At 37.3% G+C, this 13,302-nt stretch overlaps 1 protein-coding gene across 4 annotated transcripts in view; it reads right to left on the bottom strand.

Moving 5' to 3' along the window:
• LOC117323884 (cytoplasmic dynein 1 heavy chain 1-like) overlaps positions 1 to 13,302 on the bottom strand; it is a 51,304-nt gene that overhangs the window by 16,551 nt on the left and 21,451 nt on the right. For 2 of the 4 annotated variants that reach the window (XM_033879386.1, XM_033879388.1), the window contains exons 50-66: positions 12,894 to 13,059; positions 12,605 to 12,768; positions 12,062 to 12,248; positions 9,755 to 10,231; positions 9,359 to 9,450; positions 9,001 to 9,094; positions 8,664 to 8,855; positions 8,243 to 8,422; positions 7,878 to 8,031; positions 3,349 to 3,544; positions 2,831 to 2,948; positions 2,184 to 2,399; positions 1,908 to 2,046; positions 1,587 to 1,687; positions 719 to 903; positions 478 to 547; positions 85 to 231 (exon numbers count right to left, since the gene is read on the bottom strand). In XM_033879386.1, the coding sequence (XP_033735277.1) occupies positions 85 to 231; positions 478 to 547; positions 719 to 903; positions 1,587 to 1,687; positions 1,908 to 2,046; positions 2,184 to 2,399; positions 2,831 to 2,948; positions 3,349 to 3,544; positions 7,878 to 8,031; positions 8,243 to 8,422; positions 8,664 to 8,855; positions 9,001 to 9,094; positions 9,359 to 9,450; positions 9,755 to 10,231; positions 12,062 to 12,248; positions 12,605 to 12,768; positions 12,894 to 13,059 (2,878 nt within the window). Of the gene's footprint in view, positions 1 to 84; positions 232 to 477; positions 548 to 718; positions 904 to 1,586; positions 1,688 to 1,907; positions 2,047 to 2,183; positions 2,400 to 2,830; positions 2,949 to 3,348; positions 3,545 to 3,896; positions 4,093 to 7,877; positions 8,032 to 8,242; positions 8,423 to 8,663; positions 8,856 to 9,000; positions 9,095 to 9,358; positions 9,451 to 9,754; positions 10,232 to 12,061; positions 12,249 to 12,604; positions 12,769 to 12,893; positions 13,060 to 13,302 lie in introns of all 4 variants that reach the window. The other 2 variants (XM_033879385.1, XM_033879387.1) reach the window with 1 other exon arrangement.

The raw sequence follows: 13,302 nt of genomic DNA, 5'->3' as shown, positions 1-13,302 counted from the left end.
CTTAATTATTTCATTTTCTGCTTCATTAATGTTGTTCTAATCAATTTTTGTTTTATATTCAAGCCTATAATTATAACTACTTACATTAGGGTCACGAGTGGAGAGGAAGATGGTGAAGGATGGAGACAAGTCAATGTCCTGGTCCCCGAGAGTGATGAGAACACGTCCACCTGTCCTACGCAGTTCACGATTCAGCACAGGATTCAGGATAGGGTCATAGCTTTCCACATCCTTTTAGGGGATCAAAGTCATGAAGATTATTACAGAGTATACCAACCCCACCTCTGATACCAGTAGAATCAGTATAGTGGATACCACTTATCAGAATACATTGATAAGATATCTAGTAAGTATACATTTTTGATGGAATTTAGAATCTAGACTTATAATTGACTGATCTCATTCATTTGATAAAAATATTGCTGAAAATGTTAGCTTTACTGATAATGAAATTCAGCTGCCAAAAAACAAACTTGCCTGAACAAGCAATGGGTTTCCAAACCTAAGGGCACTCTCTAGATTCTTCCTAAAGGCATCATCCAGGAAACTGAAATAACCAAAACACATCATTACATATTTATTAATCAAGTAAAGAAAAGTTAATCAGTTTTTATACAAGGTCACACATGTTCCTGTCCATGAGATGCTATACATTATCCTAAATTGTGATTTTACAGCTATTTATAGCATCATAAATATTAATTCCCAGAGTTCTTACCTGGTTTTGGTGACCTTTTTGTCCTTGTACTCATTCATGATAAACTCTGTAGCCTGACCAGATGGGTCGATGATGAGTGGGTAACGGTTGAAACGCTTCAGCATAATTGCATTTTCAGCACACAAATCATCTGCTGGCAAGGTATTAGCCTGCCACCTCAGTCTCTCATCAGCATTGCATAGGTACTAAAATACAGGATTGTCATAATATTACAAAGGTACTAGAATGTACAGAGAATACATTGCATAGGTACTAAAATACAGGATTGTCATAATATTACAAAGGTACTAGAATAAATAGAGAATACATTGCATAGGTACTAAAATACAGGATTGTCATAATATTACAAAGGTACTAGAATAAATAGAGAATACATTGCATAGGTACTAAAATACAGGATTGTCATAATATTACAAAGGTACTAGAATAAATAGAGAATACATTGCATAGGCCCTAAAATACAGGATTGTCATAATATTACAAAGGTACTAGAATAAATAGAGAATACATTCCACAGGTACTAAAATGTACACAGAAATATCTTAAAATTGCAGGTATTTACTAAAATGTACTTGAAAATATTTAAGACATCTATATTGCACTAATTTGATGGAAAAGGAGCAAAACAATGTTTAACAAATTAAATTGGAAAAATACAGTTTAAGTTCAGATGAATATTATGTCAAAGTGACTCATCAAATCCACATATTGAACTTGATGGTGAATGTTGACTGCTTCATTGCCATGTTTCAAGGACACAAACATTCTTATTCATTGAAAATACAAACTAGATATTAACTTCAGCTCAGAAACTTTATCCAAATGTATATCACATTCCAATAATTCATATTTTTGCTGATTGACTCACCTCCACTCGGGCCAGGTCTGCCCTGAACTGAATATGAGCCTGCTGGAGATGGGATGACCAGCTTGTGAATAGATTCCTTCTCATTTGCTGGTCGAAATAACCTACGCAAAGCAATTATATTCAATCCTACTGACAGTAGCAATATAATCTATATAGAGCATGTATACAACTATAGAAATCTGAACAGGTGCTAAAACTAAGTTTTTCCAAGTGACATTAAATTTTATACTTGAATTTTCACATATACAAGCTAGTTATCTTAACATACCTGTATCCATTTACAATCAACATTTTTTTAGTTATTTCTTGATATCCACTTACCAGCATAGGCCATGAAGGCGGATGACAGGAGGACATCACCAATAATGGTGGCCATCTGACTCTTAAAGGTCTCACTACCTGCCTCCCAGCGATGTTTCTCATTCCCCAGGCTGTTCAGCAATGCAACACTTCTTTCAACCTACAAAGCAGTTACACCAAGTTTGTTATACCAATTTTACAACTAATCGCCAATACAAGACTGTTTAAATAACTCAACGAAGTCTGATCTACTGAACCAATGACACTTCTTTATTTGAATGACTTTGACCTACTGACCTTGGCTTGTACAGATGAGAGAGAGGACTTGATAGCCTGAGCCTGAGAGATGAGTACAGCATATTCCTCCTTGTACTTTGAGATACTGCGCTCTAAATCCCCAATTAGCTTGTTGACTTCATCGCCCTTCAGACGATTCTCCTCTGCCTGGTTTTCTAGTCCCTTTAACTCATTTCTCAGAGGCTCCACCTTCTTCAGGATGTCTGCATAGTTTAGCTACAACATCAGACAATGTATGGTAAGTGTATTTCATGGCCATACCTGAATAAAATCTCAACATTACAGCATGTTTGCCACAAATCAATTTTATCTCTTTCTATCAGTGACGAGTGTAATCATCCTGATTATGATCATTAATATATAAATTATTGTAGGTTGCCATATTTTTCTTTCATATGTGGTATCAAAGTATACATAGGAAATGTGTAGACCTGGAAGAAATGCTCTGCCAAAACTTTATTCTTGATCTCTGTTTTCCGACTTTAGATTTAAATTGAATGTACATTATAATATGATCTAGCTACCAAATGATGAAACTGGATGCCAACAGAAATAAACTCAAGTCTAACCTGCATTTGTTCCTTGTAGCATGACAAAAATTATACACTATTAAAACAATAAGAAATGCGAAAAGCTAATGTAATTACCTGTGCTATAGCCCATTTGACCATAGGACCACAGGCCAAACTGGCACGGTTCACTTTCTCATAGTTGTACTCGGGGTTAGCCATGTATTTAGTCTTCATCTTGTGACGGATGTCATCCCTGTAACAAACAACATCTTCTGTAAACCTTATTTAGATAGGATGTATAGAAATTAATATTGCTTTTTTTTCTACGCATGATTTAACATTCTTTTTGAGCAAAGATGTGTTAACATTTTTATGTAGTGTTATCTACAAGAGACCTAACATCAAAATAAAACTAGTTATTCAGGTACTTTAAAAATCACTAGTAAAAGATATGATAGCATATGACACACTGACATTATCACTCATCTTTCAAATCAGCTCATGTAGCCAATGAATAAACAGGACAGCTGATACTGACCTACTTACACAGCCTCTGGACAACATCACTTCCAACCCTGCTATCGAATAAGTATAGGGGACAGGATGGGGAACTGCACCATTATGTCACCACAATATGACCTTGACCTACTTACTTGATGTCCTCAATGTGCATTTTGACAATGTTGGAGATGAAGTTGTCCTTGACAATTGCAGTTCGGATGGTACGCCAGTCAGAGGCACTCTCTCCAATAAGGAGACAGATGGCCTCGAGGGCTAGCTTGACAGGGGGAGGGGGATTGGACATGGTCCTGATCTCCACAAGGTCCTTCTTTTTTATTCCTTTCACAGCTTAGATGGGAAGGCAAAGGAGAGAGAAATGTACAGGTCACACACCATTTCACTCACAGAATCCATGCATGTAGAAAAGCCAACCAAACCTCGGCATCAATTGTTTCATAAAGGTTTTGCAAATCAAATTTTGGTGTTTTTATCAATAAACAGTAATTTATCGAAATATTTAACAAGTCCATGATATTGGGTGAATCCTTTTTTTTGTTTTTCATGACCTGAAACAAATTGTGAGTTTTGGTATTGTTGGCTGCTTCTAGATGCACAAGAATTCAATCACTCCATAGCTATTTAAATACCTGTCAGAGTGATGATACAACTAATACTCCAAAATTAGTCCCTATAAACTCACGGAATATTAAGAGTGTCGAAGTTGACAATGGTGAAAATGAAATTTTCTCTCATAATGATGCCTCTGAGTGACTTCCAGTCGAGGTCCTGTTCTCCGAGCAAGGTACAGATGGACTCGATGGCCATTTTGACAGCATTGGGGGGATTAGGGAGGGACTTGACCTCCACAAGATGCTGTTTCTTGATAGATTTGACAGCTGAAGAGAGCAAAACACAAAACAAAAACCAAATAAACGAAATATATTGAGCATGCTTAATGAAACAGAAAACAGCTCTAGATAGTAATAAGAAAAACACAAACAGCACAACAATAGAACAAATACATTGAACCTCATACAACAGACAGTGCCTGGTACACAATTACACTGACAACATTATGCTCTATCACATATAGGCCTAAAGGAACATTTTAAAAATGAAGTATGATTATTAGTCAACGAAAACATTTTTAATTTGATCGTACAACAGATATTTAAACAACGAAAAGAGATTGAATATTTTCCTGACAAACAGCAATGTAATGATTTTGTTTTTCACTGTATAACTGGCTAACATTCATCATGTTAACAACGATCTTCTTTCTTAATTTCTATACAAAATATCTGTCAGACATAAAATTATATAAGGGAGATAATCAATAGCTTCATATCTTCACCAATACACAAGTTTCATGCATTCTCACTTTTAGCTATTGGTGTAAATAAATATCTTCGCACTTCATGCAATTTACTGCTTAAGAATTCTTTGAATATAAATGTTCAATGTGGAATTTAAATATAAACGTTACAGAATATCTAACTTTGATGTAGAAACCTTACACGCCTTGGTTATCTCCCTTTTCCATCAAACAATTTCAAAGCAATAAAGCATGTAATAGGTTGTAAGCAAATGAAAATATATCCATTTTAAAACATTCAAATGCCCAGTTGTCAAGTAAAGTATGTCTAAGTTCCTGCAAAGTTTCAAGTGTGATGTTGATCATTACTGATGTTATTGTTTGTGTACAGGTGACTATCTACCACCCATGTGATGTGCATGTGGTATTCATACTGTACCGACTGACAATTAAATTAAACAATCTTCACCATTATTTTTTATGCTGTCCAAGTGATAAAGAATTCTGGGGATTTATTTTTACATGTATCAGGTGAATACAAGTGATACCACATAGTGATTCTGAATCTTGATGTAACTCTAGATGTGATTGAAACGAAAGATAAAGAAACTGAAGATAAGCATATCTACACAACACAGTTTACTACAGCTATATCCTACATCCTCAGCTGTCCATCTATCAGAGAGCAGGTCAACCGAGGGACAAACCTCACCATGATTAGTCCAATCGAGGGACAAACCTCACCATGATTAGTCCATCTATCAATTCAACCTTGTAACAGTGTGGGCAAAAATATGGTTAGTCCCAGTGTGGGTAAAAATACAGAGAAAAATTCTAATACTCGACACCCTTTCCATTATTCCTCATTTTTATAAAATTGTGATAACCCACAGATAAATGTCCATCAAAAATGATGCATAATCATAGCAATATTTAGATCAATTAAACATTTACTTTGTAAAAAGGTTTCAAGGAAAGCTTGTGAAAAATTTTCATCACTTACAGAGGTATTTATGTAGAAAAAATTCAAAGTAAATCATGAAATGTGACATTTGATGTCAGAAACACATTCACATATTGTTTTTAAAAACGTCATGGCAGATGATAAAGATTAAGCTTACAGCACGAGATCTACAGGCCTTAAAGCTCATCCAACATCTATGTTACATAAACAGAGGCTATCTAAGAGTAGTGACAATATGAAAATTCAAATATGGAGGACACATGTTGATTGTTCAACTATTGTAAACATTAGACTTTTCTTTTAAAGATATCTAAAGGTCAATACATAGCTCACTAAAGGCCTCTGGTCAAACTTTCCATAAATGTCAAACAATATGTCAAGTGTTTTTTCATCTCTTGAAAATCTCTGTCAAGTAATATCAGAATTCCAAATATAGGTCACGAAAAGTCCGGTGTCAAACTGTTTATCAGTATTCATCAATTAAGAATACATTTTATACAAAATGTAAGTTTATACAAGAGATCCCAGAGGGATCTTGGCGCCCACCATTGAATGTTCTTCATAGGTTCCATGTCAGATTGATCTTTTCTCTACTTTTCTCTTCTTCTAAGTCTTACTAATCTGTGTAAACTCAAAAGAAACCTCTAGTACTTTTCAAACAAGGGAAACCTATATATAAAATTTAAGATTTAGGCACCTAGGGGAACCTATATATATGGAATTTGAGAAAGATTCCTTCAGTGCGTTCTGAGAAATAGTGATAACAAACTTCAATTGTCAAAATCCAAGATGGCTGCTTGTCGGCCATGTTGTTTTCCGATTGGTCTCAAAATGCAATATGCATAACTAGGCACCTGGGGGAACCTACATATGAAATTTCAGGAAGATCCCTTCATTAGTTTCTTAGTAATAGTGATAACCAGTTTCAATTTTCGAAATCCAAGATGGCTGCCTGTCGGCCATGTTGTTTTCCGATCAGTCCCAAAATGCGATATGCATTACTAGGCACCAAGGGGAACCTACATATGAAATTTGAGAAAGATCCCTTCAGTACTTTCTCAGAAATGGCAATAACAAACTTTAATGGTCAAAATCCAAGATGGCTGCCTGTCGGCCATGTTGTTTTCCGATTGGTCTCAAAATGCTATATGCATAACTAAGCACCAAGGGGAACCTACATAACAAATATGAAAAAGATCCCTTTAGTACTTTCACAGAAATAGCGATAACAAACTTCAATTGTCAAAATCCAAGATGGCTGCCTGTCGGCCATGTTGTTTTCAGATCGGTCTCAAAATGCAATATGCATAACTAGGCACCAAGGGGAACCTACATATGAAATTTGAGAAAGATCCCTTCTGTGCTTTTTGAGAAATAGCGATAACAATCTTCAATTGTCAAAATCCAAGATGGCTGCCTGTCGGCCATGTTGTTTTCCGATTGGTCTCAAAATGCAATATGCATAACTAGGCACCAAGGGGAACCTACATATGAAATTTGAGAAAGATCCCTTCAGTACTTTCTTAGAAATAGCGATAACAAACTTCAATGGTCAAAATCCAAGATGGCTGCCCGTCGGCCATGTTGTTTTCCGATCGGTCCCAAAATGCAATATGCATAACTAGGCACCAAGGGAAACCTACATATAAAATTTGAGAAAGATCCCTTCAGTACTTTCTCAGAAATAGCGATAACAAACTTCAATGGTCAAAATCCAAGATGGCTGCCCGTCGGCCATGTTGTTTTCTGATCGGTCCCAAAATGCAATATGCATAACTAGGCACCAAGGGAAACCCACATATCAAATTTGAGAAAGATCCCTTCAGTACTTTCTTAGAAATAGCGATAACAAACTTCAATTGTCAAAATCCAAGATGGCTGCCTGTCGGCCATGTTGTTTTCCGATCGGTCCCAAAATGCAATATGCATAACTAGGCACCAAGGGAAACCAACATATGAAATTTGAGAAAGATCCCTTCAGCTCTTTCTCAGAAATAGCGATAACAAACTTCAATGGTCAAAATCCAAGATGGCTGCCTGTCGGCCATGTTGTTTTCCGATCGGTCCCAAAATGCAATATGCATAACTAGGCACCAAGGGGAACCTACATATGAAATTTGAGAAAGATCCCTTCAGTACTTTCTGAGGATTAGCGATAACAAGAATTGTTTACGGATGGACGGACGGACGGACGGACGACGGACCACGGACGCAGGGCAATTTGAATAGCCCACCATCTGATGATGGTGGGCTAAAAACTGGTTCATCTATTAACGAAAGACTACATACAAGTAACTTATGCCACTATTGAATATATATCAGTCTTATTTTTCAATCTCTAACATATCCGTGTAACTGAGGATGAATAAGTTTATGTGATGGAGCTGGGGATGACTCCCTACCTTGCTGTGCCTCTATGACGGCAGGTTCTACTCCAGCTAAGTCAGCTTTCACACTGGCGGACTTCTCTCCAATTATCTTTGTCTGCTCAATAAGGGCCACCTGGATTTCCTGGGATGTCATTTTCTTCCTCTCAGCCTCCTGTTGGTCTTTGACCTATGTTTCAATATTAATGTATTCTGGTACAGTTTCTCTGGCGGAAAAATAGCAGTTTTCAAGAATAAAATGAGATTTTCAAATATAAATTTACAGGAAACAGTAATACGGTTTATGTGAATATGCTGTTGGTAAATATACTCTGATGTTCATCAATGAGCAGTGTCTATCTCAAGATTTCATTTTTTATACCGTTTTATAATATATTTACCATTTGTTTGAGTTTGGCATTGGCAGCTGCGTTTTTCTCCTCCAGTTCAATACGTTTCACAGAGAGAGACTTCTGTAGTTCCTCCACCTGATCCACTGTCTCCCGGATCTTCTGCAGACCGATGTTCAAGTGAAGCTGCTGCTCCTCCAGGTCAGATCGCTTCTCGTTGTACAACTTAGCCTACAACAAAACATAAAAAATACACATCCAAACAAGTGAATCCCGAAACAGATTTTTGGACAGCTTAAATTCTGTTAATATGAATAATACCTTAAATAAACATTCTAACAAATTAATCACTGACTCGATTTATAAAGACTGTCTTTCAGATAGTAGTCTAATAAGTCTCACAGTTTTTTTTTTATCAAATTACTATATGAGTGACACCAGTCTGAGAATGGACTTGTAGAGTAACACCTACAAAGTGGTTGATGAAGTCGAGGTAATGTCTGGGTGTGATGGCCATACAGCGACCACCTCGCTTAGCTACACGGGCATTGGCCTGGTGTAATGACAGGTGGACATGGACAAATGCATTGGTCACAGCCTCTCTGTGGGACGGTGACGCAGACAGACCCTCGTAGGCAGCTGGCAGATAGTCTGGAGCAATGTACTACAACAGAAGAGTGTATTAATGAAACATGGCAACATCTAGTCATTTGAAAACTAGAAACATTGGCTATTACATACAATTCAAATGCTCTCCAAAATACTTATATTAGACTTCATACAATTTAGTTGTTCTAATAAATACTTACATTAGACTTCTCCAAATCAATCTTGTTGGTAAATTCCTTCCCTACATGGAACAAAGCTCCATTGGACCAATCTCCAAACCAGTTTAAGACACACCTGGAGTGTAAATAATCACAGTCAAAGTTTACCACCATAAACCCAGTTGTCTCCCCTGTCTAGCCAGTATTAATAAATAATCATGCTATTACTACTACTCACTCTGTTGTCATCCCCCATTTTAAAATCAGAAGACTTCAGTGAAAAACATTTTTTTTTTTTTAAAGTGACAGGTTTGGTGATGCATCACTGAGTTTCTTCAAGCTAACCTAGACAAAGATGGACTGGAATTTCCACTTGAATGTCCATATCATATAAAATTACCTGTTAAAGAGAGCAGGGGATGTAGCCGACTTGTCCTTCAGACCTTCTGACGATGGATTCATGGTGAACACTACATGGAGGTTCTTCATAACCTGAAAACCATAAACAATGTTATATAAACTCTAAAGCTAATAATAGATGGTGACCAAGTTATAAATAGAATCATAAACAATAATTATTTTCTAATTATTGTGGCAAAAACTACATTGTTAATATATCATCATCCACCTCGTTGAATGACCTTAACGGTGGCAAGGTTGTAAACTCTAAACAAACGAAGAAATATCTCTATACTTAAAATGTAAGGAGAAATTGATAGGTTCTACAGTCACTTCTTTGATTTAATAATATTGCAAATTGCATTCCCATACTTGTATTTTGTTAAAGCTACGTTACCTGTCCTGTGAACCACTTGTACAGCTCCTCCCCAGAGTCCAGCATGAGTCCTTCCCTCTGGGCTCCCTCCTTACACTGGGTCATCAGGGTGGTGTACTCATCCCCCTCAAACAGACCTGGAACTTCTCCGTTGGCTAGCAGAGTGTTCATTCTCTCCAGGAAGCTGGAGTCTAGCACATTGGACTCGTCCATTATAAAAGCAATCTTTTCGTCCTTACAACCTGAGCGACGTAGCACAATCCTCAAATCCTCATCGAAGTCAAATGCTGTGTACTTGTTGTGTACCTTGATTTGGTAAGTACTCAGGCCATTCATCCAGGCCACAAATCTTGATAGAGTTGTCTTTCCGGCTCCACTGACACCAATCAGAAGGACATGACCTTGTGGCTGGCGGAATATTCTGTCGATTCTGAGGACATGGTCCAACACCTCGTCAAACAGCACAAGGGGTACATCCAACTCCTCCTCATAAAACACCTACACAAATAATATAGTAACACAAAATCAAAGATTTATTTGTAAATTACAACGTTTTCAATCTATGATCATTAATGAATATTTTAATATTGTGACAGCTATCAATATCCATATTTCAGGACAGAAAATGCTTAGGATTAGGAGAGGAAGTATAGATTGCAGCGAGATAGGGGTATGCTAGGAGTGATGCAAGATAAGGTTGATGTTGGATTATGACAGGATTTGGGCGGAGGTGAAATAGGGGTGAAGTTGGAATTACAACAGGATATGGGTGAAGGTGAAATAGGGGTGATGTTAGAATTATGGCAGGATTTGGGTGGAAGTGAAATAAGGGTGATATTAGAATTATGGCAGAATATGGATGGAGGTGAAATAAGGGAGATGCTGGAATTATGGCAGGATTTGGATGGAGGTGAAATACCGGGTAAGGGTGATGTTGGAATTATGGCAGGATTTGGATGGAGGTGAAATAAGGGTGATGCTGGAATTATGGCAGGATATGGGTAGAGGTGAAATAAGGGAGATGCTGGAATTATGGCAGGATATGGATAGAGGTGAAACTAGAGCCGTCACCGAGGGGGTGACAAGTATACCCCCCACTTTTCCATGATAGGTTTGGATACTTTATGAAGCTGCCTATTTATGGTACTATAACCAAATCAAACATGTTCTATGTTTAGGTAAGAACTAAGTGAATGCATAGCCGAACAAAATTTTGCTCGTTTTTAAAGAAAAAGGGGCATAACTCTATTAGAACTGGTAATTCGACAAAATCTTTGCATAGAGCTAAGCCTCATAGGGTCATCTAACTACATACCAAATTTTAGTAAAATCCATTGAAAACAGAGCAAATGCATAGCCGGACAAGCTAGTAACCATTTTTTACATAACTCTGTAAAAAGGGTTTTTTCGGAAGAAGCCGTTACTGGAGACACAACTTCATGCCATTCTTCAACTCTGTATAAAGTTTCAAGAAAATCCATCAAAAACTAAGTGAATGCATAGTCGGACAAAATTATGACACATTTTGTATGAAAAAGGGGCATAACTCTGTTAAAAAGGGTTAAAGTGGCATAATTTGATTAAAAGGACTACTTGGGGGAAATCACAACACCATATGGTCTTTTAACTATCCACCAATTTTGAGGAAATGCATAACTGGACAAAATTATAACCATTTTTCAAATAAAGGGTCATAACTATGTAAAAAGCATTTTTTCCGAAAAAGCATCTACTGGAGGCACAAGTGCATGCAGTCCTTCAACTGTGTAAAAATTTTCAAGAAAATCCATTGAAAACAAAGCAAATGCATAGCCGGACAAGCTAGTAACCATTTTTTACATAAAGGGGCATAACTCTTTAAAAAGTGTTTTTTCGGAAAAAGCATTTACTGGAGGCGCAAGTGCATGCAGTCCTTCAACTGTGTAAAAAGTTTCAAGAAAATCCATCAAAAACTGAGTGAATGCATAGCCGGACAAAATTATGACACATTTTGTATGAAAAAGGGGAATAACTCTGTTAAAAAGGGCTAAATCGCAAAATCACTGCAGGGGACACAAGTTTACATAGTCTTCTAACTATATACCAAATTTGAGTGAAATCCATAAAGAAATGAGTGAATGCATAGCCGGACAAATTTTGTGACAGACGGACGGACGGACGGACGGACGGACAAGGTGATTCCAGTATACCCCCCCCTAACTTCGTTGCGGGGGGTATAATAAGGTGATGTTGAGATGGCATTTAGGAGATATATTGGTAGGCCATGGATACCAATCTCTCTGGTGAAAGTGGGTAGGAGACTAAAGGAGTTAGAGCAGGGAAACACACCTTGAGTCTAGCCTTGGTGTATTCTCTCAGATCCTCCCGATCTACAGGTACATAATCCTTGGACATCCAGTTACTGAACAGGATTGGCCGTCCTAGTGCAGCATCACGATTGATGTTGGTGAAGTGTTTCAGAGCAACCATGTCTACATTTTCATCAGTCCATCTCCGCTCCTCATCCTCAATCAATCTGACAAATATTACCAAGTGTTACACCATTATAATTACCACTCACACAATATTGTGTTGAAAGATTTTCACCAGCTTTTCACTAGACAATCTGCCATTGTTAATTCTTATCATGCATTAAGCTAGACAGCCTCTTTGAAATGATAAGTTTTAATGATAATGGTGTGGAATATGTACCATATTAACATAAAAGTCTGTCAATTAAAATGAATGGAAGTAATTAGAATATGTAAATGAAATTGAAATAATGCAATAAATAGTGCAAGCTTTTTTTCCTTTTCCTTTTTTCCTGTATAAATCACACATTGGTTATCTTAAACGGCTTTTCAGTCTCCTACGACAGTTCTATATCCTCACCTGTCCTGGAAGAGGCGGAGTGCTTCATGGGCCCAGATCCTGACCAGGCCTTCTACAGAGAGGTTATCCAGGGGTCGAAGGGCCTCACAGATTCCACGAACCCAACGTGTCATTTCACGAGGACTGTATACATAGTGGGGCTGCATGTCCTGGGTGAATCGCTCCTGTATAAAACAGAACATGCTCTCCATGAAATACCTGATAGAACATTCTTAATACAATGTGTACTCAAACATTTGAATCTTTATGATGTATGTAATTTAGGAAGTGTAATTTTATGAACACTAACCTGTGACAAGAGATAGAACTCCACCATGGCATTGGTTAGAGGCTCAGCATAGGGTTTCAGACTTGGCACCAGTCTTAACATGGCCCTGTTGAAAGTGCCGTAGATCTGGGTCAGCGACAACTTTCCAGGGTAGTCTACATACACAATCGGTACATGGCGCAGGAACCTGTTGATAAATACAAACATTTTTTCACAATTTTTTTTATACGTACAAACTTTAATATAATCACTGCACATCGATTTTAATATGTACCTTCTCATAATTATATAGAACTAATCAGTAACTTCGAAAAAGGAATAAAACAGTTATGTGTACGTTTTAGCCATTCTTATCTGGATCTGTTAGAGGGCTACATGCCCATGTGCTATATTTACCAGTGAGAGGAGTCTCCAGCCTTTGTCTGTTTGA

The sequence above is a fragment of the Pecten maximus genome, chromosome 3 (assembly GCF_902652985.1).
Source record: "Pecten maximus chromosome 3, xPecMax1.1, whole genome shotgun sequence".
NCBI classification, from domain to species: domain Eukaryota; kingdom Metazoa; phylum Mollusca; class Bivalvia; order Pectinida; family Pectinidae; genus Pecten; species Pecten maximus.
The sequence above is the reverse complement of the archived record's forward strand: the minus strand, read 5'-3'. Positions and strand labels throughout refer to the sequence as shown.